At 41.3% G+C, this 24854-nt stretch overlaps 1 protein-coding gene and 1 long non-coding RNA gene across 2 annotated transcripts in view; one reads left to right on the top strand and one right to left on the bottom strand.

The window, feature by feature from the left end:
- The window catches only part of LOC137240166 (uncharacterized), a 65296-nt gene that overhangs the window by 19194 nt on the left and 21248 nt on the right, over positions 1-24854 (top strand). The gene's annotated exons all lie outside the window — the stretch shown is intronic.
- LOC137238728 (myb/SANT-like DNA-binding domain-containing protein 3) lies at positions 16185-17145 on the bottom strand. The gene is made up of 3 exons (XM_067763806.1): positions 16740-17145; positions 16589-16678; positions 16185-16525 (listed from the first exon to the last, which is right to left on the bottom strand). Exons 1-3 carry the CDS (start codon positions 17134-17136, stop codon positions 16185-16187), a joined length of 828 nt encoding a protein of 275 aa, XP_067619907.1. The 5' UTR covers positions 17137-17145.

Genomic DNA, 24854 nt, shown 5'->3' on the forward strand with positions numbered 1-24854 from the left:
GAAAAAGGAAACCCCGGTTAAACGAGGAAAAATTTAATAGTAATCTAATAATAATTTTCTAATTGTATAAAATTCGGGCGGCAACTCAATAATAATAAAAAAATAATAAATATAAAAAGGCAGCATAAGGAAGTGGGATAACGGCATAGCGAGGTGGAATATTGACTCGAGATACGATCCGGCACCGGAAAACCTACAAGCAGCTTAAGAAAGTGGAATAAGAAACTATTGAAGGTATTATAAATCAGTTAACTTGTCAGCTGGAAGGAATAGAAAGAAAAAGAGGATAGAAAACCATCACATCTATAGCAGCACCAGCGAAGGACATTAAGCAGGGTGAGCAGGAAAAAAAATTGTTTTTTCTTGTGAATAAGTAGTAATAATAAATAAAAAGTAAAAATAAAAAAAAATAATAATAGTAAGCTATTAAGTGATTTTAATTGTGAAACAAAGAAATATAAATTGAAGTAGAAAAACACAGATGTAATAATAATAATAATAATAAAAGAAATATCTGTAAGGAAAAGAAGAAACGAAAAAGAAGAAAGGAAATTGAAAGGAATTTGTATTGAAATCCGTGTTGTCCATGTTTTTTTTTTTAAGAAAAATAGAGTGAATTAAAAGGCAATTGTTGGCAAAATATTTGTTTTGTTGTTTGTGTCTGTTGGTTTGTTGAGGAAAAACAAAATCTAAAAAATGGAAAATGCTGCACAGCGTAATGCGACATATAAAAAAAATGCAATTACGAATCAAAAATATTTGGTTTTGTAGGAGTTATAGCGATTTGAAAATTTTGCATTTTTGCACCAGGCTAATGTAGGTCCTTTCGCGCTATTTCCGTCGATAGAGGGCGGCGGGTAGCTACCTGATGCATCGATGCACCGAAAAAAGATCTAGTTAAAGCACAACATACTAATTTTAAAAAAAAAAACAAAAAAATGTGGCTGGGAAACAGTAAAAAGGAGATAGAAGGTCCCAGATACACATGATTTTAGGTAGATTTGGCAATTCGTTAAGTACATATTAAGAAACTCATCGAAAGTTTTACTGACGGATTGGCAGGCCTAGCAATAGAGCATGCCAGCTACCAGATAGCGTTTTTGTAAGTAACATTTTTTTAAGAAGCTGTAGTTTCTTGGGTTACTCATTGTGGGCGACACTATATTTTTGCATATCACAGAGGAATGATGTTTCGAGAAGTTGTAAACGAGCGGCTAATTTGTTTTGCTATATATGTGGCGAATGTATTAAAAGAAGACAAAAAAAAGTTAGATTTAACTAAAAACACAAGGATTTGCGAGACCTACCTAGCCTACTTAGGCCGACCTGTTAAAAACGAGGACAAAAAATTGGCTCCACATGTTTCATGTAACTCTTGCAGAAGGATTCTGGAGCGTAAGTTTATTTTCTCTTTTTTATTGTACTAACTGTTTCATATATTTATACATATATCTACATATATATAATTGCATAATAACTGAGATTGTTACGAAATGCTTTACGTTTTATTATAGTTTGGTACCAGGGTGAGAAAAGAGCTGTGAAACTCGCAGTGCCGAGAATTTGGAGGGAACCAGTAATCATGACACTGATTGCTATTTTTGTGTAGTGAAACCACTGAAAGGGAAACGTTTAAGGAAAACAATATATCCGGAACTACCATCGACATCCGCTCCAGTACCACATTCGGAACAAAATCCTGAACCTGAGCCACCTCTGTTGGAAAAGCAACTATTCCCTCAAGGCAGCTTTCAAACACCGAGTTCATCTGTATTCGTACATTCCGAATTTGTTCCTCAATTTGAACCAGGAATACCAAATCTCATCAACTCTGAAGATATCAATGACTTAATAAGAGCGAGAAAAACAAAGCAGAGTTATTAGCATCGCGGGTTAAACAACGAAATTTACTTACTTCTGATATTCGAATATCTCGGCAAAGAAAGCGTCATGAAGAATTTTCTTGTTTCTACAGTAAGGAAGATGGACTCTGTTTTTGCTATGACGTGAAAGGTTTATTTGAAGCAATTGCTATTCCTTGTAATAAAAATGAATGGCGCCTCTTTATCGAAAGCTCAACAAAAAGTCTAAAATCAGTTCTACTACACAATGGGAACAAATTTCCATCTATTCCACTGGCACATTCCATACATCTCAAAGAAGATTATGACAGTATTAAAATGCTATTAACTGCAATCAAATATACGGAATACAAGTGGGAAGTTATTGGAGACTTCAAGATGGTTTGTTTTTTTACTGGAATGTAAGGTGGATATACCAAACACTCCTGTTATCTTTGCCTATGGGATAGCAGAAATGATGCCGCCCACTATCGCCAAAAACATTGGCCTGAACGTACTGAGTATGGAGTGGGAAGATTTAATATTAAACATGAAGCAATTGTCTATCCTAAAAATATATTGATGCCGCCATTGCATATTAAATTGGGCCTTATTAAACAATTTGTGAAGGCTCTTAATATTGAGTATAAAGCTTTCAAATGTTTGCAGACTTTTATTCCAAAGCTGTCAGAGGCGCAAATTAAATCTGGAGTCTTTGTGGGCCCTCAAATAAAAAAAAGTATGAACTGCGATATTTTCCCGGACCTACTTAACAATGAGGAGAAACTAGCGTGGAACAGTTTTAAGGCAGTAGTTCATGGCTTTCTTGGAAATCATAGAGATGAAAATTATGATGAGCTGATAACTGGCATGATTACGAATTTTTCCGCCATCGGATGTAGAATGTCGCTAAAGATGCACTGGTTACATTTACATCTGGATAAATTCAAAGATAATATGGGAGTTTATTCAAAAGAACACGGGGAGCGATTCCATCAAGATATAATGGAGTTTGAGAAACGCTACCAAGACCAGTATACGGAAAGCATGATGGGGGACTATATTTGGACGTTAATGAGAGAAAATGTTACCGAATATAGCAGGAAAAGCAGGAAAAAGCATTTTTAAACATTTAAAATGTATTCTAAAACTAAATTTATAAGAATAAATCTTAAATTGATTTTTACTATACTAGAATAAATCAAATCTATGTCAAATTTTGATGAATTTCCATGTTTTTCATTTTTCTCATTTTTTTCGAACAAAACCAAATCAAAAACTTTTTATGTTTATATTCTTATTTCTGGGTGCAAAAGCATGTACAAAAATGTTGTTGACCAGTGTAATCACTGACCACTGTCCGATTGTATACCTTAAAAATAAATATAAGGGAAAAGAGTTTTCGCAACGTCACCAAAGGTGGCTTTTGAAATTACAGGAGTATAACTACGAAATAGAATATGTAAAAGGAAGGAGTAATGTAGTAGCAGATTTTTTAAGCCGAATCGAAAATTCGCCAAAGATAAATGAAAATAATGACAAGGAATCAAATTTGGAAATGTCGGATACGACACATTCGGCCGAGGAAGAATTATTAGAGCATTTTGCTATAAAGGAGGAAATTGTCAATAAGTACAAGACTCAAATCATGGTGACATATAGCCCTACAGCTGAAGTCAAAACAATGCATGGTAGACAGATAATAGAAATTGACCCTATGAATGATGAAGTAACATTAAAAAGAATATTAGAAGGGCACATTAAAGATGGAATTTTTTCTACAGTTGAAGATAGGGATTATCATAAAATTCAATTGTTACTAATATCCATGTTCTCCTGTAATAGCAAGCTGGAATTCTTAAAGTGCAAGAGAGCGACAGATATCTTGCAGGAAGAAGAACTGCATAGACAAATCTCTTTGTATCACAATAATGAATCGATGCACAGCGGCATTGGAGAAACATATAATACACTGAAAGACAAATTTTTTTATCCAAAAATTAGAGATTACGTTCAGTAAATAATTAATAACTGTGAGAAGTGCCAACAGAAAAAATATGATAGGAAGCCTATAAACCCAAAATTTAGTATAACAGAAACCCCTACAGATAAAAATGAAATTGTTCACATAGATATTTTTCACTTTAACAAACATTCGTTTGTTACCACAATATACAAATTAACAAAACTTGCAGCAGCGTATAGAATTACTGATAGGATTTGGAGGTCAAAAAAGACCACATTAATGGAACAATTGGCAAAATTCGGAAAGCCTTAGAATGTTATAATGGTGTTTAGGCAGGATGCCTAACTTTTCCGCACCTAGTTGCGATCCCCCCAATACAACTCTGCAAATCGATACTCGATACTCGACTTATTTTATAACCACCCACACCATCACCCTCATGCATGTGCATGCATGTACATGCACGTGTATGTGTGCTTTTTGTCAGAACTTATGCATATGCATGTCGAGGTTGATGTGTGGGTGCCTTCCCCTCCAAAACTGAGGATTTTGCGGGTCAACGGTTGTAGCTTGCTATACAACCGCTCTCTTGGATTCTAACAGCCAACCACCTAACATCTGCCGCCAGCGATCTCCACTGTTTTCAACAAGATATTCAGGTAATATTGTAACTAGTTTATTTTACTTCTACCCAATAAAACTCATTATTATAATGAGAAATTCTCGTCTTCATTTTTCTTCTTTATTCCAAAACCCAACCCGTTCATTGAGATCGACCCGGTGCGCCCACCTACCTCCAGGATTAGATGCACCCCGGCCGAACATTTGGTCCTATATCACCATGAATTTAAAATACAGCACCTAAATTACAGTCCACAAGAAAAGATCATAGCTGACCGCACAAATCAAAGAAATTGTCACAAAAAGTTGTCCCAAAAATCATTTGCCCATCAACAGCTATACCACAAAATTTGGAAAGTCTATTATTTAATACCAGCGTGCAAAACACTGAGCAAGGGATAGCCAGCTAAAGCCATTGCAACACGTCAAGTCATCTTGGCACATCAGCACCATACAAATCACCAAAAAGTTCAAAGTAAGTGATATATTTCTTGCCACATTTTTTTTGGTTAAAATAATAAATAAAAAGTGCGAAAAATCGATCGAAAGTGCCTTACGTGATTGTAATTAACCGCGAAAAGTGTGGAAAAACTGTGTAGTGCCAAAAAGGAAATAAGTGCAAACGCGTTGCATTAACGTCGTTTAAGATTCCTTGTGACTATCTGATCTGTCCCCCCACCTGCGGTAAGGCCCTCCGGACACAGCACAAGGAAGAGGTGCACATAACCTCACATTCGTATCAAAATCTCAAGCCATACGGCTGTGGCAATTTTCATTTTTTTCAAGCACTTTAATTTTCACTAATTCAATCGACACAGTTTTTTTACAACAGTTTTCACTGAGTTTTTACGCTTTTCGTCGAGTTTTTATATCAACGCGTGCACTTATTTTCTATAATAAAATTGACGATTGAAGTGGCGAGTGACCCCCTTTATTTCGCACAATACACATTGGTGTAGATTCCCCCTGCTCCCTGTTTTAAGGCACAAATAATCTGCAAAGTCAGACAAAAATAAACAAATTAAGAGAATTAAATCAATTTTGCGTAATTTTAATAGTTGTTGGTTGGGTGATTCGCTCAGGTTTTCAAAGTTTTATATACCTTGGTTAATTTGCTCTCCACCTTCCAACCATGAACATGGATTCTTACATTAGATTGGCCGATCGAATAATTGAATTCGAGGCCGATTTTAATGATATCAATGCGGCTCTGCACACTGCACACACTCTGGCAATACAGCAAAAAGAGTCGCAAGCTAAGTGGGAAAAAGCAGAGAACGCCCCAGAGGAGTTGCTTGGCTCTGACATGCTGGACGCAAAGAAAATTGCAGCGGTCAAGATCAAGCATAAAGCGGCATATGCCGTATTCTTGCGATGCATGTCGAACATGGCTGAACTTCAAGCCAAATTGAAGCAGGAAAGGGATAGTCAGGTTCGACCTGAAGGAGAGCGTGCGTGTGAACACAGTATCCGCCTGCCAGCTTGCGATACTGAGGTATTCAAGAGCGACTACCTATCTTGGCCAACGTTTCGTGACCTGTTCACGGCCATCTATAAAAATAACAGTCGCTTAAGCCCGGTAGAAAAGTTGTTCCACCTTAACCAAAAAACCCAAGGTGAGGCTAAAGACATTGTCAAGAAATGTCCTTTGATAAATGAACGCTTCGAAACAGCCTGGAAAAACCTATGTGAGAGATTGATGTTTCAAATTGGGATGCGATTATTACTTATTTATGTTCGACAAAATTACTTGAAAATACGTTGGCTCTATGGGAGCAGAGCATTGACCACAAAACGGACATATCCAAGTGGGAGGATATGGACAAATTCATGTCAAATCGTTTTCAGACACTTGAAACCGTGTCTGGTTTTACAGGGAATGCCACTTTGAAAGTGTAGAAATCAAACGCGTCGCGACAATCGACAGAAACCAATACGAAAATACTTGGTGCTTTTTCAAACAAAATTATCCAAGCAAACAACAAAATTAATGTATAAAATGTGCAAATCTACGGAGCACAGATTACGCAACTGTTCACGTTTTTGCGATTTAACCCCGGGAGAAAGGATTAAATTCGTTAAATCCACAAATGGCTGCCTGAACTGTTTATCCCCAGGACACACAGTGACGAGGTGCACCAGTTCGTACAACTGTTCCAAATGCCACTCTCTTCATCACACGCTCTTGCATGCGGACACACTTCAGCAACCGGCGGTGCGCAACCCTTTCAAAGATGCGGATAATACCCCATCAACTTCGGCACAGGCACGGGAAAGACAGGAGTCGGGACAACCACCTTCCTCTACGAATCAGAATGTCAAATCCTGCCAAGCCAATTCCAGCACAGGTGTACTATTAGGAACTGCTCGCGTACACATTCACCATAATGGTACAAATTTCTCCGCGCGGGCCTTAATTGATTCTGGGTCTGAATGTTCCTTTATAACTGATAGATTGAAACGCAGAATCAATTTGTCAGCGAGGAAAATGCATGCCCAGGTTTCAACCATCACAAATGCAGTGTCAGCTTAGATGAAAGAAGCATCCAACATCGTATTACGTTCACCAGTGGATCCCTGCTTCAACCTGACTACACCCGTTCTAGTTCTAGCGAAACTCACTGGGAATCTTCCATCCTGCCATATCAACGCAATGACTATGCAGGCATTCCCAGACTTGGTTTTGTCAGACAAGAGGTTCTACGTCAACGAAGATGTAGACCTCATACTTGGCGGAGACATATATCCCCAAATTATAATGAACGGTATAAAAAAGGATGTACTAAACACACTAACCAGTCGAATAGAAGCACCGAATCCAACGAAGAGCACCATGTCTTTCTACAACGAAGTTGCGTTAGACAATCAATTAAAAGCTTTCTGGGAGGTAGAAAATCTACCCAAAAATAAAATATAAATGAAGAGGAAAGGTACTGCGAACAATTATTTAAGGAAACAACGAAACGAAATGAAGATGGAAGATACACCGTATCATTACCATTCAGGCAGGATTACCTTAATAATATTAATTTAGGACTGTCCCTGAAACGCGCATGCTCTCAATTTTTCCGGAATGAGGGGCGACTAATAAAAAACCCAGATTTAGGTAAAGAATATGTTCGAGTGTTGTCAGAATATGAAACGCTCGGACATATGAGAAAATTGAAAAAGAATATCCCATCCGACGATTCGGATCAGTACTTCCTGCCCCACCACGCCGTTATTAAAGCGGAAAGTACCACTACAAAGGTACGCGTAGTATTCAATGCCTCGAGCCCTACGGACAACGGGAAGAGCCTAAATAATATTATACTCCCAGGTCCAGTTCTACAAGCCGAATTACCCACACTAGTCTTACGATGGAGACTATACCGTTTCGTCTTCAATAGCGATTTCGAAAAGGGGTATCCACAAATTTGGGTGAACGAAAATCACACCAAATTTCAACGCATTGTGTATCGCACTTCCCCGAACGACCCTATTAGTCTCTACGAATTAAAGACGGTTACCTTCGGAGTGAACTGCGCTCCATATCTCGCGATAAGAACGCTCCTACAGCTGGCAGACGACGTATCAAATTCACACCCTACAGCGGCTAGCATACTGCGAGAATACATGTATGTAGATGACGTGTTAGCGGGTGGATATACGATCACATCGACCATTAAAACCAGAGATGAAATTCGTCAAGTCCTACACTCCGCGGGCTTTCCACTTCGCAAATGGACATTCTAAGGGGCATCCCCAAAGCAGACTTCCTCAGTGAAAACTTCCTGGCCTTCGAAGATACTAGTTCAGTAAAAGCATTAGGAATTCGATGGAATGCCCTCTCCGATTCATTCTATTTTAAAGCAGGGACGGTGGACAACCCGGAAAACATTACAAAGAGAGCGATACTATCAGCAATCGCCAAACTTTTTGATCCATTAGGATGGCTGGCACCAATGGTCATTGTGGCAAAAATACTCATGCAGAGCATTTGGTTGGAAGGCACCGCTTGGGACCAACCAGTATCTACCAGTACGCTGGAGCGATGGAAAACCTTCACCGACCAATACCATGAAATCGATAAAATCAGGATACCTGGATGGGTCAATTATTCACCAGGAACCAACATCGAGATCCATGGATTTTGTGACGCATCCGAGAAGGCTTATGCAGCAGCCGTTTACATGCGCGTGAAAACGGATAATGACATCTGGACAAACCTGCTTCTAGCCAAAACCCGAGTAGCCCCAGTGAAAACTCTTTCTCTTCCACGATTGGAACTTTGCGGAGCCGTGCTGTTAGCGGAAATCTCCGAATCAATTTTCAGAAACCTCAAGTTGGGACCAGTGAATTTGCACCTTTGGACGGATTCAACTATCGTCCTCGCATGGATAAGGAAACCGCCTTGTTCCTGGTCCACTTTCGTCGCACATCGGATCACCAAGATCATCAACATGGTCGGAAATAAGGACTGGTTGCACGTAAATTCAGAATCAAACCCAGCAGATTTGGGTAGCAGAGGATTACCTGCGTCTGAATTGGTCAACAATTCGTTGTGGGGGCAGGGACCTTCGTGGCTGAAAGAAGACACATCCCAATGGCCAGCACAAGAAAGTGACTACATCACCTCCGTAGAAGAAAAGAGGGTGAAGACCTGCGCAACAACAACAGTGAATACTACCGATGTTCTCCAACGCTTTTCAGACCTACCTAGGGCTTTACGGGTGCTCTCATACGTTATGAGGTTCCACCGAAGGACTCACCCCAAAACAAAAAAATCATTTCAGGTCAAGTCTCCTTTAATCTCCCCTGATGAGATCAAATCGGTAACTCAACTTGTCATTAAAATCTATCAGAAACAACATTCCGAATATAATGATCTAAAGGCCGGAAAACCAATTTCAGGGAAAAGCGAAATACTCTCACTTAATCCCTACTTAGACCAAGATGGCATCATTCGGGTAGGAGGGCGACTCGGGGCGTCAATTAATGAACGCCACCCAATCCTCCTCCCATACAACTGCCGGTTATCCCGTCTGATAGTCCTAACTCATGTTACGTCTGATACGCACCCAATACTGGATACCTAACATCAAAACCATGATTAGGGCAACCATTCATAATTGCAAAGTTTGCACTATACACCGAAAGCGTGCTCAGACCCAACTTATGGATATTCTCCCTCGCGAACGCACGACCTTCAGCCGTGCATTCACGAATACTGGAGTCGACTTCGCTGGACCCTTCGACATCAAAAGTTACCGCGGTAGAGGGTGTCGACTATCCAAAGGCTATGTCTGCCTTTTCGTGTGTTTTTCCACACGAGCGATTCATCTGGAAGCCAATAGTGACCTCAGCACTGCCGCATTCCTGGAAGCTTTCGATAGGTTTGTTGCTCGGCGAGGATGTCCAAAGAACATCTACTCCGACAACGGAACCAACTTTGTCGGAGCCTCCAGAGCTCTCCGCTCGGAACTCAAAGCTTTCCTGGCGGACGCTCGCAACCAAACTCTATCCAAGTACACTCACCAAAACCTGACATGGCATTTCATACCACCAGGAGCTCCTCACATGGGTGAACTATGGGAGGCAGGGGTCAAAAGCTTCAAGAACCACTTCAAAAAGATCGCTTTGGATCACAAATTTACCCTTGAAGAGTTCAGAACCCTACTTTGTCGAATCGAGTCCTGTCTCAATTCTCGACCGTTAAGCCCCTCCTCCAACGAGCCGTCTAACTTGAAGCCACTTACGCCAGGACATTTCCTCGTTGGAGGGCACCTACTAGCACCACCCGAGATCGACGTCAGCGAGAATCGCGCTTCACTCGTCAATCGATGGGAGAAACTTAAGGCGCTGCATCAAACCTTCTGCAAACGGTGGAAGACTGAGAATCTCACCGAATTGCAAAAGCGCGTTAAGTGGAAGCATCCACAATCAAATCTCAAACCGGGGAACCTAGTCGTCATTAAGGAAGATAATATACCCCCCAACGAATGGAGAGTAGGGCGGATAGCCAATCTTCACTATGGCCCCGATAACCGAGTTCGAGTCGTCGAACTGGATACGGCAAGGGGACAAACCACTAGACCAATTAGGAAATTGGTACTCCTTCCGTCCCACGACAAAGAGGATGAAAGGTAAGGGGCCAAATTCCGCCTTACAAAATCCCAAAAACCAAAATTCTATTTCCCCCGACTACCTAAAATCAGAGGCCTACGGTTGGTGATAGCATAGAAAGCCTATTAAGGAACCCGCTTCTTCGTATCTCTCTATCCTTAAGCCTGCGTTTCTCCCGAGCCATATATTATAATCAACCCCCCGGTCTCGTTATGTTGCGAGTCTACCGGAGGGGCATCCTAAAACGTACTACGCGATGGCAATGGGGGAAGGGAGCGCGGGACATAAAGACGCGTTCAACCACGCGCCGTGTTGCCCAGCTATCCCTAAGCTTGTGTCTCTCCCGAGGCCCTAATTATAATCAGTCTACCGGTGGGCGATCCTACATACTCTTTCTTTTATTATCTACCCCCGGCCTCGTGCCGAGTCTACCGGGGGGAATCCTAAACCTGTCTACTGGTGGGCAATGGGGAAAGGGAGCAAGATGCACGAAGACGCGGCAGAGCTTACCAAAAGCTCGCAAACAAAAAACATTTTTTTCTATGTTCTTTAACAATACTAACCGGGGGCCCCCTGAACAGAAAACCCCACAATTCACTCGCTCACTCAGAGCGAGGACACCAGAAAATCCCCAAATTCACTCGCTCGCCCCAAGCGAGGACACCAGAAACCATCCCATTCACTCGTTATCCCATAACGAGGACATCATAAAAGCCTACCGCAGAAGGGCGATCTGCCACAGAAATTGCTGTCTAACATTTGCTTGAGGTCATCATATTTACGTCCATCGGTTTGGAAGAATGCACCACTTGCTGGATCGGCGCCAAACTCAACATCGAACCTTGGGGACTAGATGAAGATGTGGAATAGGAGGCGCTGTTTTGTTGCATAGTGATGCTAGTACTGCTGCTGATGCTTCGGTTAATGCAAGCAATTCCGAACAGACTGACAGGCGAGGCGGAAGAGATCATTCACAGCGCTCTAGCTCAATCGAAGAGAGATGTGCGTATAAAGGGTTCTCAATATTTGGGGGCGTGTGCACTGGGTGCATGGAAAACCCAAAGCGGTCTGCATTTTGAAACCATTATTTCCTCACAAATAATCAAAATTTACAAATAACACAAAAACCGTCTCAATTTATCGCAATTTTTCTTCAATGCAACATTGATGACGTTTATTACCAGTCCTCGTCACTACAGCAGCAACCGATGAAGATAAAAGGTCAGGGCTTAGATACACCACTAACAAAAACTGCACGAACCGGCGGATATTGATAAATTCAGGAGAGCTAATGCTGGTGGTGGTGCTGTTGCCTTTGGGGAATCAGGGAGGGATTTTAATATACCAGATGTGCCTTCTCTGACACCATACCCACTACAGACCTCCACTCAAAATAATAAAAATAAAATGACACCTAAACAAGTTCAAGCACCTGGCACCATCACAAAATGGCGTAAATGTATCACACCCAATCTTACATACTCACTTCATGCATTAAATGTTCCAACCTTACCCGCTAATACCCGTGTAAAAAGGTACGCCAAAAGACAAAATCATTGCCATCCGCCACTCAAGGTGCTAAAGCCCATGTAGGGTTGAATCGAAAAGGCAGTTCTCCTCCAGGCAGGCAATGTGATAGCGTTCGGAGAATGCCTGTCTTTGCCTTCGCATCGTTTCAATTAGTTTTTCTGATTGCTCCCTGGTATGTATTGATCGTATTTCAGTTTTTTCAGCTTTGTGCTTTGCATGAAAATGTAAATTTTCGTAAAAATAGCATTCCAAATGCGCGATGGACCATTCTTCAATTTTTCTTGTATATAAATCTCTGGCGATGCATCCATGCCGAGCGGATAGAGCTTATAGTTTTGACGTCACACAGCTATTTGGCAATAGGATGCCAATATAGTCCAAATTGTGTACATGAACTGATTAAGGGCTATTTTCACAGTGGCAAGTTAACTTACATTCCACAGTTAACTATTGATTCTCAATTTCACTGTAGCGAGTTAACTAAAAGTTTACTGCCCAATGTTGGCGAGTTAAACTCTAGTTAGAAATCAGCTGATTGACTTTGAAATATATATTTATTTATTTATTAATTTGACGTTGACTTTAAAATAGAAATTTTAAATGAAAATTTTATTTTACGTTGCCCGGAATAAAATGGACCGTTTTGACTATCAGGAATTGCAGGATATGAACGATGCAGAAGATCATAGTGTTGCTAGAAGAATAATTGTCCGTAGGAGCAAAACTATTCGCGAAAGAACTGTGTTCTCAAACTATGATGAGAAGGATTTTCGTGATCGGTTTAGATTGACTAAAGAAGTAGCTTGGGCTGTATTAGCTAAAATTAAGGATAAACTGGAACACAAAACGAAATGGTAAGCAGCTACTTTGGTAGCATTGCAGAAATCACTGTAATTTTTCTAAATCGTAGGAATAGTGCCTTAACCGCTGAAACAATGCTGCTAGTTACTCTTCGCTTTTATGCAACTGGAAGTTTTCTGCAAACAGTAGGCAATCTATGTGGAGTATCTACAACAACAACTTCGCGCGTAGTTACAGTTGTCTCCCACAACTTAGCGCTACTTGCCAAAGAAATCATCTGTTTTCCCTCTGATGAAGAACTTCGAAGTATTCAAAAGCAGTTTTATATGATAGCTAAATTCCCCCGGGTTATAGCTGCTATGGACTGTACTCATATAAAAATTAGTTCACCTGGTAAACTAACTCGAAAATTGTTTCCTTCATTAGTTATTGGAAATGTATTATTACAGGAGGAGATGAGGCTGAACTTTATCGGAATCGAAAAGGGTGGTTTTCTTTCAATGTTCAAACCCTTTGTGATAGCACTCTCAAGATATTGGATATTGTAGCGCGGTGGCCAGGATCCGCACATGATGCAACTATTTTTCGAAATTCTCGTATATGCGCACGTCTTGAAAATGGGGAGTTCCAAAATGGAATCGTTGTAGCTGATAGTGGTTATCAAAATACAAATTGGGTATTAACACCTTTGTCACAATGCAATAGTCCAGAAGAAAATTTTTATAACGAGTCCTTAGTTAGAACAAGAAACTGCGTTGAGCGGTCGTATGGCGTATGGAAACGTAGATTTCCAGTAGTATCACTAGGGTTGCGAATAAATATAGCAAAAGTTGAGAGTATTGTTGTCGCCACTCCAGTTTTGCACAATATTTGCTGTTTGAATAGAGATTGGGAGCCTCCACCTTTGTCGCCAGGCGTTGAAGACATGATAAGAAGCAGCCTAGAATTTCCAGCTTACAATCATTTACCAAGCATTAGCCGAAATAATCATATGAGACTTACTTTAATTGATCAGCATTTTTCGAACTTATTGTAAATAATGACTTGTACATACATACTGTAGTAGAGCAAACTCATACTTATCCAGAATCAATCAGCCTGCGATGGGTCTCCACATGACACAAACCATCTTTTTAACTGTGGTGTGGAGCCAACAGATCTAACGGCACATTGTATGGTCCAACCCTTTCGAAGCAGCTGTTTCCTTACGACTCCCGTTAGATGATTTCGATGACAACCTATGAGTGGTAGTGGCAGTCGGTTCTATGTACCGGAACGACTCGGAATTTTTTCCGACCAAGGACTGTCATTTCAGTGTAACCCCACTTAATTTGTTGCGTCCCACCCACAAATTGTCATCCTCCCAGCAGCTCCTTGCAGCGGGACTGCTCCATATTCTCTTGCTCCGGGAAGGTATCGAATCCAATCCGGGTCCGTCTCCTGACCCCGGTCCTGAGAAATGGTTTTGCTGCATCTGCCGGAAAAGAATCTTTTTAGGACGGTCATACTCTGTTAAGTGTGTCTCGTGTAAGGGATGGTTGCATCGGACAGGTTGTTCTGGGCTTGACCCCAAAACCCGACGTCCACGTAACTTTTATAAATCTTTTGTGGCTCCTTGCTGTTCACGCCCAAGGGCGTCCGGTAGTCTACGCCTAAGCGCCCAGGTCGCAAACCCCAATCTAGCGGGTACCCCAATACTTGCCCAAGGACGCCCAGTCCCAGGGCCAAGACAGCAGTTGCGTGCAGGCATTCCTCAACCCAGGCGTAGTCACCCGTCACTTACTCCCAGAGTGGCGACGTCTCCCCCGCTGTACTTCAGAATTCTGCAGTTAAACGGTAATGGATTAACTGGTAAGATCACGGAGATAGTCAATTTCATGAAGCGGCACAAAATCCGCATTGCTGCGATTCAAGAGACTAAACTTACAGCAAGATCTGCACTGCAAACCTGTTCTGGGTATAATGTCCACAGAAAAGATCGCATGAGCGGAAATGGAGGCGGCCTCGCGTTTATCATACACCACTCTGTGCAATATTATATATTTGCTCCTGGCATCGACCGAAGGTCTATGTCCGGTTAGGTGATGCAAACCTAGAAATCATCAACATCTACATCCCTCCTGCCAGCTGTTGCCCCAGTGGATACCGCCCTAATATCAGCTCCTTACTCACTGGTTGTTAGGTGGGGCGAAGCACTGCTACAACAACAACAACAACAGTGGTAGTGGTCTTGCTTGAACGGGGCGAAGTACCGCTAGAACAACAACAACCCCTTTCGCTGAACAGCCATCATGGTTCCGTAAATTGCATAGCACCATTAGGGCTAATTCAAGAATCGCATAATAGGACAGTAATCGTAGCGCTTGACCTGTCAAAACTGTTGACACAGTAGATCACAGCATCCTACTCCAGCACATAGAAGAGTCAACGCTTCCCCGCGCCTTAAGAAGTGGACCGCCAACTATTTGAATAGCCGGAAGGATACATTCCTACGCAGATGAGCAGTCGTCTGATGAGCTAAACTCTAAAATAACATATTCAGTTAAATAAAACAAATTTAAAATTATTTTCAAGGTTGTATATTTGCGTCTTTGTCCCTTCCGAACTTTGGCTTTCATATATTTATACATTTTTCGCATTCGCACACACACTCCCACTACCCACTCCACTCCCACTCCCCACTCCACTACCACTCCCCACAATCCATCAGACTCCCCACTCCCCACTCCACACTCTCCAATTTCCACTCCACACTCCCCAATTCCCACTCCACTACCACTCCCCACAATCCACCAGACTCTCCACTTCCCACTCTCCAATTTCCACTCCACTCCACACTCCCCAATTTCCACTCCACTCCACACTCCCCAATTCCCACTCCCCACCCCACTACCACTCCCCACAATCCACCAGACTCCCCAATCCCCACTCCACACTCTCCAATTTCCACTCCACTCCACACTCCCCAATTCCCACTCCACTCCACACTCCCCAATTCCCACTCCCCACTCCACTACCACTCCCCACAATCCACCAGACTCTCCACTCCCCACCCCACACTCTCCAATTCCCACTCCACTCCACACTCCCCAATTCCCACTAAGCCACACACTTCCCACTCCCCACTCCACTACCACTCCCCACAATCCACCAGACTCCCTACTCCCCACTCCACACTCTCCAATTCCCACTTCACTCCACACTCCCCAATTCCCACTCCACCCCACACTCCCCACTCCACTACCACTTCCCACTCCCACTCCCAACTTATACTCCTACTCTTGTGCCCGCTCATACACGCCCTCCTACTCCCAAAATCTCTAGAGCTGCTCCAAATCGTTTTTTGGGCTTTGCAGACGTAGTTGTTTTTCTTGCAAATCAGTTTTTAAAATCTTCATCCTGATTTGATGCTCTTCTTCTGCATGCCTCATTCGCTGTTCATGCTCTAATAGCCGTTGAGGACGTCCCTCTTCCTCCCGCCTAACGTTCATGTCATGTTCCTTTATACGCATTTCCAAGTCCTTTTCAGCGCGTATTTTCTTGGTTTCAGCCAAATCGTCCCAGCTGGACTTCGAGCTTTGTCTTAAATTTGGTGCCAGCTTGGCGCTTTTAGCGCTTTTAAGCATACTAGGAGTATATTTGTTCCAGTTTACATTAACATCTAGAAAAATTACATAGTTAAAAGTCACATCGTCGTCAAATTTGAAATTAATATTAGAAATACCTTCCTTGTCTTCGCAGTCCTCTAACACTTCCACTATCCCTTCCTCAGTCACTACTTCGTTTTCAAAATCTTCGCCACTATTTGCATGAACTGTTTGAAAATAAACAGAAATAATTACCAGCTCATCCTATAGAATATTAAGTATGCTTACCATCTTCCATAGTGTGGCCGCCATCGTATTGCGATCCCCTACCGCTTGTTTGCGTATCGTGCGCTATACGCATTAAATGCTCATCTGATGGAGAATATGTATGGCTTGATGCTGGGCCTCCACCAGTAGTATATAAGGATTTTCGCACTTCTGATTTGGTTTTTTTTAACGATTTCTTTAAATTACTATATTTATCCTTCAGCACTTTCTTCGAGCGTCCCGTACCAAACTCGGCATTGAAACGAAGGGATATTTCATCCCAACACTTCTCCTTCATATCGACACTAACGCGGTCGGTTTTTTTGCATTCCATAATGCATTTCTTTGTTTCGACAATTAATAATAATTTGTCAATTTCTGCTGATGAAAAATTTGATGCGCGCTTCTGGTCAGACATTTTGCTATTTTGTTTTGATTATTATTCTTCTTTCTCACAAATAAATAATGTTGCCATACTTTATTACTGAAATCAGCTGATTTTATTTGACTTCATTGGAAAGTTAACTCTTCACTGTGAAATTGAAGTTTATTGAAGTGTAGGTTAACTCTTGCAACTGAGTTAAAGTAAAACTTGAGTTAACTCGCCAGTGTGAAAACGGCCATAAGCATGAAATATTTATCCAGTCGCTTATTCGCGGAGTTGTTTATAAAGAAACTTTACATTTTGCAACCTGAAACGAGAAGAAAAGAAATTAATATAACAAAATATAAATATATTTCTTCATAACGAAAATTCATTCAAAATATTTCTATACTCATTTCCATGAATGAATGACATTTTGAATGAACGAATCAAGGTTGCCACTCGATTACATTTGCTTTTGTCTTTTCTTACGCCGTAAACACCTTGCGCGCGACCACATGGGATCACAAATCGGATCCGCGGGATCCAACAAACTCGAGTGTTAGGACCCGAACAACTTTACTTTTTTTCCGACAAATGAAAATTTTGTTTTATTTTGACAATGTGGTGCATAAAAACACAATCAATATCACATTTCTTGTGGAAAAAAAAGTGAACCACTCGAGACCGAAATAATTTTCGCGATTTATTTGCATTGTTTTCATTGTTAAAAGGTCAGTGCAAAATCAAAATGTCAACCATAAACAAAAACATGTCAAACTCCCTAAGCTTTGGGGAACAGTGGTCTCGCTTTCATGATAGAAATTGTTTTTGTGTTTTGAAGTTCCGATAAAGTTTCATCAGTCCTTTTAGCCTGGAACCCAAACAAGTCCTACGCGAGCTAGATAGGTGCATGACACACCCTACCAACCACTATGGTTCGGGACACAAAAAAAAAAGAAAAAAAATGTGTCCATTCACCGTCCAAAAATTACAATTTATTTTTTAAAAAATATATTTACACACTGAAAAGCAGAGACCGACGTAATCCCGCTTAATGCGAGCTATGCTTTCGATGGCGATGCAACCCCAGCGAGGAAGCCGAGGGGTATCGCTTCCCGCAGCTGCACTTATAGGGTGCGAAACCCAGGTGGAGATTGAGGTGGGCCTTCAATGTGGTAAAGCAGCTGAGCGTGTGTCCACACACTCGGCACACAAATTCCTGGCCGCCCGCGGAGCCTGCGTGCACCCTAAGGACCCCCTCATAACCCCGATAAAAACGGGTGTACCACGAGGGTCCCTCGTCATAATACCGCACCGTCAATCTTATGCGATTGTAGTTTCGCGGCACATTCAAGAAAGTAATGCGCAGATTGGGACGAAGTTCGAACGATGCCCTGAAACGAAAAGGAAAGAAAGTGGTATCATTATATTATGGAAGCTGATCCCATAACCTAAAAAACGGACTACAACCCGTATACTCACATGTTTTTTTCCTTGGATGAAACTTGCCACTTCGCTTGTCACGCTACAAATGCCGGTTATGTGCACAGACTCAGCGAGCATAACAACACAAAAATACAATGCTGCCAGACAAACATCAGCAAATGAGTAAAACCAAAAGCGCTGATCACATGAACAGCGATCGACGACAAGCTGAATTTCACAAAACAAAATATGAAGCCTTCCTCTAAACTCCAACTTAGCTTAAGACTGTCTCTTAAACTACGAGAAATAACTTTCGAAGGAGGCCTTTCAAGTTGTATTAGGCTAAACTTAACTGCGGAAAAGCTAGTTGGAGATTATGATACAATTTTCAAGATTAATAAAAATAACTAAAGGAAAGTTCAGAAACTTGTATGAAATAATAATTCAACCAAATGAACTTTGTGAGAAAAACCCACAAAAAATGAAACATTTCAGAATTCAGGGCGCGTCAGAACTTAAACAGGAATGTCCTCAAACACTTTCGCGACATGATCATTAGGTATCGTTACGCTGCCAAATTGGCAGCACCGCACAGCTGTCTCACTCCAATGAATTGAAGAGTTATCAGCTGACAGCTCTACAAACTGCCACACTCGATGTATAGGCTATTCCCGCCAGGGTTGTGTTGAAATCAACAAACACCCCACAATTTGGGTTTCTCACACAACATGGCCAAAATTAACACAAAGAATGTTCCACGGCAGCGAATAAAGGCCTCTTTACATTCATCGCACAAAATTAAATGCATAATTTCGTCGGCCTCTACGCTCCGCTTAAACTCGTTTTATTCATCTCTTTTAACATACGTTTTGTAATAAAACACCTCCGTTTCACCCAACCAACCTCACGGTCACTCGCCCTGGCACCTCAAAAGATGCCACACCTCCTCCAACAAAACAGGCAGTCGCCCCGAGAGCGACACGATACATTAGACGCTGGAACGGAGACCTCGGCCTCTTCGTCCAGCCCAGGAAAACCTAAACAAAAAAATGCGAGTCTGGAACGGAGACTTCGGCCTCTTCGTCCAACCAAACAAAAATAATCCGAATCTAGAACGGAGACCTCGGCCTCTCCGTCCAACAAAAAAAAATTTTTTTTTGCCAGTCTGGAACGGAAACCTTGGCCTCTTCGTTCAGCACTATTTACCTTCTACGTCACAACACTTTATGGATTCTATATATATCTAAGAATTATGTGTAAAACAATGGTAAGAAATATTCACTTCACTGTTCATAACCGCTAATTTTTTCATCTTAGCTCAGGTGGCATGCTAAGCAAGTCGGAAAGCATTCCGGGCCATTTTGCGTCGCAGGCGAACTCCTCATTTAGATTAAGTTTAGTGTGTAAGTCTTATATTCATTTTTCTCGTTTTAACGGAGGTCATTGGCGGAAAACGATGTTGCGTATCGCAAGGGGGCTGGCATGTTTAGGCAGGATGCCTAACTTTTCCGCACCTGATTGCGATCCCCCCCAATACAACTCTGCAAATCGATACTCGATAATCGACTTAATTTATAACCACCCACACCATCACCCCCATGCATGTGCATGTATGTACACCTCGGAGGTACTGGAAACATTCGAAGGAATTAGATTTGAACTATTGTTGACACATGACCATACAATATTAGGCAAATTAAAGTCGCCTAAAATACAGAAGTGATCATCAACATGATTGCGTACTATGCCAATAATGTTATCAACATGTGATTTATATAGATGATCCGGACTTGCAGGAGGAATGTAGGATGCGCAGATAAAGATTTTAGAGGTGCCCTGAACAGAGACACATAGTTGATTCTTGTCGATGAAATCCACTAACTATGAGCGGAGATGACGGCGCACAGCGATCAGAACACCACAACGAGAGAGACCAGTTTTAGAGTAGTCCCGGGCTTCGCGATACACATTGTATAGGTTGCAATCGAAAAAATTCACCGTCATAAAAATCAGACTTGAGCCAAGTTTCGACGATAACGAAAACATCGTAATCAGAATGAGAGCACATGTTAAAAAGCATGCTAGATTTTGTTCTCACGTTAGAAACATTATCATGCCTATTACGGTATTCGACGAATGCCACTCACGCGAATGCCATTCGATTCGCACTCCCCTCACTTCTTGAAATTGATGCCATTCTCATAAACGTCGGACGACTGCTTTACCCACTCACCTAGCGGATTGTGTCAAAAGCTGTTTGACATTTCTTTGAATAAATCAAAATTGTTTGTTGCGATTAAATTGTGCGTGAAAAATATAAAATATAAAATAAAAAAGTATGGATTCAATTGCTTTTTATTTTGACACAAATGAAGAAGAAAACAACACCGCATGCGTTAGAAGATCTGTGAGGGATAGGGCACCGGACATTTTCGAGCTAGCAGACATAGCGTAAGTGGGTAAATTAAGAAAATTTTAATACACATGCGAGTGTACATCTTTTATTTAAAGGTTCGTTAAACAATTTCGAGTCAATAAAAACGCTTATAGACATCTTTTAAGCATAATTTGCAGTAATATTATAAATAAAAATAAAATAAGTCGCCAACAAAAGCTTTCGTTATGTCTGCGAATATTAGCCGAAGGAAGCTATCAGAATGCAGTTGGTAAACACTACATGCTAGGAATGGCTCAACCAACAGTGTCGAAGGTGTTTTCAGAGGCTTTTCGTTATGTCTGCGAATATTAGCCGAAGGAAGCTATCAGAATGCAGTTGGTAAACACTACATGCTAGGAATGGCTCAACCAACAGTGTCGAAGATATTTTCAGAGGTTCTTGAAATTATGGAAAGGGAATTGTGCGAAAAAGTGGATTAATTTGAAAATGAATGACGAGGAGCAAATGGAATCCCGAAGTTACTTCTTCAATAAATCCAAAATTCCTGGAATTGTTATATGCATTGATGGTACGCACGTAAGGATAGCAAAACCTTCAGGACCGAACTCCCATTTATTTTATAACCGAAAAGGTTTTTATAGTCTTAACGTACTGGTTGTAAATGTGCTAAATATTTATGGTAATATTTTTAATCAATGTGTGTAATTTTTCTGATATGTGATTATAAACAGTGTATACGGTACATTAACGCGAAATACCCTGGGTCAACACACGGCTCATTCGTTTGGTCTAACAGTGACATATCACAATTCTTCCAAGCGCAATACGAAAGCGGAAATAGAAGTCTACGTCTATTAGGTAGAAGAAAATTTATAATAATTTACTGTTCAACGATAACTTTATATCAAATTCATAGGTGACGCAGGATACGGTCTTGAACCCTGGCTTATAACTCCTTTTCGCAACCCTGCACCTAATACTCCTCAAAGCCGCTTCAACAAATGGCATAGTTCTGGACGAAACATTATAGAGAGAACTATTGGTGTTTGGAAGAACTGATGTAGATGTCTTTTGTCTGCACGGTAACTTCACTACACTCCTGAAAAGGCTGTGCAAATAATCAATGTAACTGCAGCACTTCACAATTTACGCATTCACTACAATATCCATGATGAATATCTCTATAACGTAAATAATGAGGAGGACGGAGAAACTCATTTTCAAGAAATTGAGCAACCGGAAAGGTATTATAGCAGTTGAATTACGAAATCAAATGCTTCAAGCTTTTTTGAAAACAATTTTATTTTATTATAAATAAAAATACTGCCTTCATGGCCATGTAAAATATTTACTATACTTAAACTATAGTGCATTGCAAATTTTATAAATTGTGCCCGTTTTTTGTTTATTTTCATTAATTAAAAAAATTCATTTCATTATAAATAAAAATACTGCCTTCATGGCCACGCCAAACATTTCTATAACTATATACATACTTCTTTTTTAATATTATTTTTGTATAAATTTTATTGCACTTAATATTTAAATCATTTCATTTTCTTTATAACGAAATTTTTTTTTATCATTTTTTTAATTTTTTTTTTTGCAAGAGAGGTGGGGATGGAGATTGGAGGGAAGGGGGCGGTGGATGCATGCTAGGATGTGGAAGGGAAGGTTTTAGTAGCGCACTATTCACTCTTTCAAGCTCCAGTTGCAAGAGTTGCCCCTTTACTAGAGTCTTGTCCCACAATAACTTTTCAGTTGCCAAGTTATGCCTTTTAGTTTCTGCAACTAAGTCCGTTAATACCGAGCAAATTTGTTCAGTGTTCCTGTTCAGGCTGCTTATACTTTTTTCAATGTTTTTGATGCTTTTTGTAAAATCTTCCTTTTTTCTTTTTTGTGACCTCATTGCGGATGAAACGTTATCGTGAAACTTTTTCTGCAAATCAATTTGCGTTTTTAACAACGTGGCTGTGGCTGCGAAGAGGAAGCTGCAGGAGTGTTTTGGTTGCCGTTTTCTTCGCTGCCAGCAATGCCAGTTTCTGCATTGTTCACCGCGACACTTAGGAATGTTTCGCTAGCACCGCTTTCAATATGGCGGGGCAGGTTCTGTTGTGTGCCAAAGTGTCTGCCAGAAACTCCTGCTACGGCGTCACCAAAACATACCAGCTGCGCAACTTCCTCTTCCAAGGCAGTACAAATTTATTGTGGTGTTTGGTCCACCACCTGTTGCTATCATTTGGGTGGGGTTGTGGGACATTTTCTTCTTAATGGAAGATTTGAAATCTGACCATACCTGAAATTGACATGACTTAAACAAAATTTTTTATATGTAAAAAATTTTCTTACTTTTTCCACTCAGCAATGGACTTTGTTGGAGGTCCCAACGCATTTAAGTCGGTGCCTAGGGATGTCCAAAACACTGAAAGTACGTCTGGCGGCTGCTTGGATATGTTTTTGGCGATGTCCTCGTTGAGCTTCATCCGTTCAACCATTAAAGAAAATTGTTCGCGATTTGTGGTGCGACTTCTGTTTGAAAATATCACTATTACATAAATTTTACAAAAAAATATAAAAAATACTTACTTACTTAATTTGCGCTTAACCGTCTAAACGGTTATGGCCGTCCAACAAGGCGCGCCAGTCGCTCCTTCGCTCCGCCAACCGGCGCCAATTGGTCACACCAAGGGAGTTTAAATCGTTTTCCACCTGGTCCTTCCAACGGAGTGGGGGCCGCCCTCTACCTCTGCTTCCATAGGCGGGTTCCGATAGAAACACTTTCTTGGCCGGAGCATCATCTTTCATTCGCATAACATGGCCTAGCCAGCGCAGCCGCTGCATTTTAATTCGCTGGACTATGTTGATGTCTGCGTATAGCTCGTACAGCTCATCATTAAATCTTCTTCGGTACTCGCCATCGCCAACGCGTAGAGGTCCATAAATCTTTCGAAGAACTTTTCTCTCGAACACTCCCAAAGCCGTTTCATCTGCTGTTGTCATGGTCCATGCTTCTGCCCCATATAGCAGGACGGGCACGATAAGTGACTTGTAGAGTATGATTTTCGTTCGCCGAGAGAGGACTTTACTTTTCAATTGCCTACCTAGTCCAAAGTAGCATTTATTGGCAAGATTGATTCTTCGCTGGATTTCAGTGCTGATGTTGTTGCTAGTGTTGATGCTGGTTCCCAAATAAACGAAGTCTTTTACTATTTCGAAATTATGGCTGCCAACAGTAGCGTGGTTGCCAAGGCGCATATGCGCTGACTCTTTGCTCGATGACAGCAGGTACTTCGTTTTGTCCTCATTCACCATCAAACCCATCTTTACCGCTTCTTTTTCCAGCTTGGAGTAAGCAGAACTAACAGCACGGGTGTTTAGGCCGATGATATCAATGTCATCAGCATATGCCAGTAATTGCACGCTTTTATAGTGTATTGTTCCAGTGCGGTTAAGTTCTGCAGCTAGTATAATTTTCTCCAGCATCAAATTAAAGAAATCGCATGATAGGGGGTCACCCTGTCTGAAACCTCGTTTAGTTTCGAACGGCTCGGAGAGGTCCTTCCCAATTCTGACTGAGCTGATGGTGTTGCTCAACGTCATTTTGCACAGCCGTATAAGTTTTGCGGGGAAACCAAATTCAGACATAGCGGCATATAGGCAGCTCCTTTTCGTGCTGTCGAAGGCGGCTTTAAAGTCGACGAAGAGGTGATGTGTGTCGATTCTCTTTTCACGGGTTTTTTCCAAGATTTGGCGCATTGTGAAAATCTGGTCGATGGTAGATTTACCAGGTCTGAAGCCGCACTGATAACGTCCAATCAGCCGGTTCACGGTGGGCTTCAATCTTTCGCACAATACACTTGAAAGGTCCTTATATGCGATATTAAGAAGGCTGATTCCACGATAGTTGGTGCATTTTGCAGTATCCCCCTTCTTGTGGACTGGGCAA

Source organism: Eurosta solidaginis, chromosome 1, assembly GCF_040869045.1.
Source record: "Eurosta solidaginis isolate ZX-2024a chromosome 1, ASM4086904v1, whole genome shotgun sequence".
Taxonomy (NCBI): Eukaryota; Metazoa; Arthropoda; class Insecta; order Diptera; family Tephritidae; genus Eurosta; species Eurosta solidaginis.

Coding starts and splice junctions, on each gene's coding strand:
- LOC137238728 (XM_067763806.1), bottom strand. CDS start 17,136: ATGTCTGACCAGAAGCGCGCATCAAATTTTTCATCAGCAGAAATTGAC. Junction 16,679..16,739: donor CGGCCACACTATGGAAGATG/GTAAGCATACTT, acceptor ATTTTCAAACAG/TTCATGCAAATAGTGGCGAA. Junction 16,526..16,588: donor GGACTGCGAAGACAAGGAAG/GTATTTCTAATA, acceptor TAATTTTTCTAG/ATGTTAATGTAAACTGGAAC.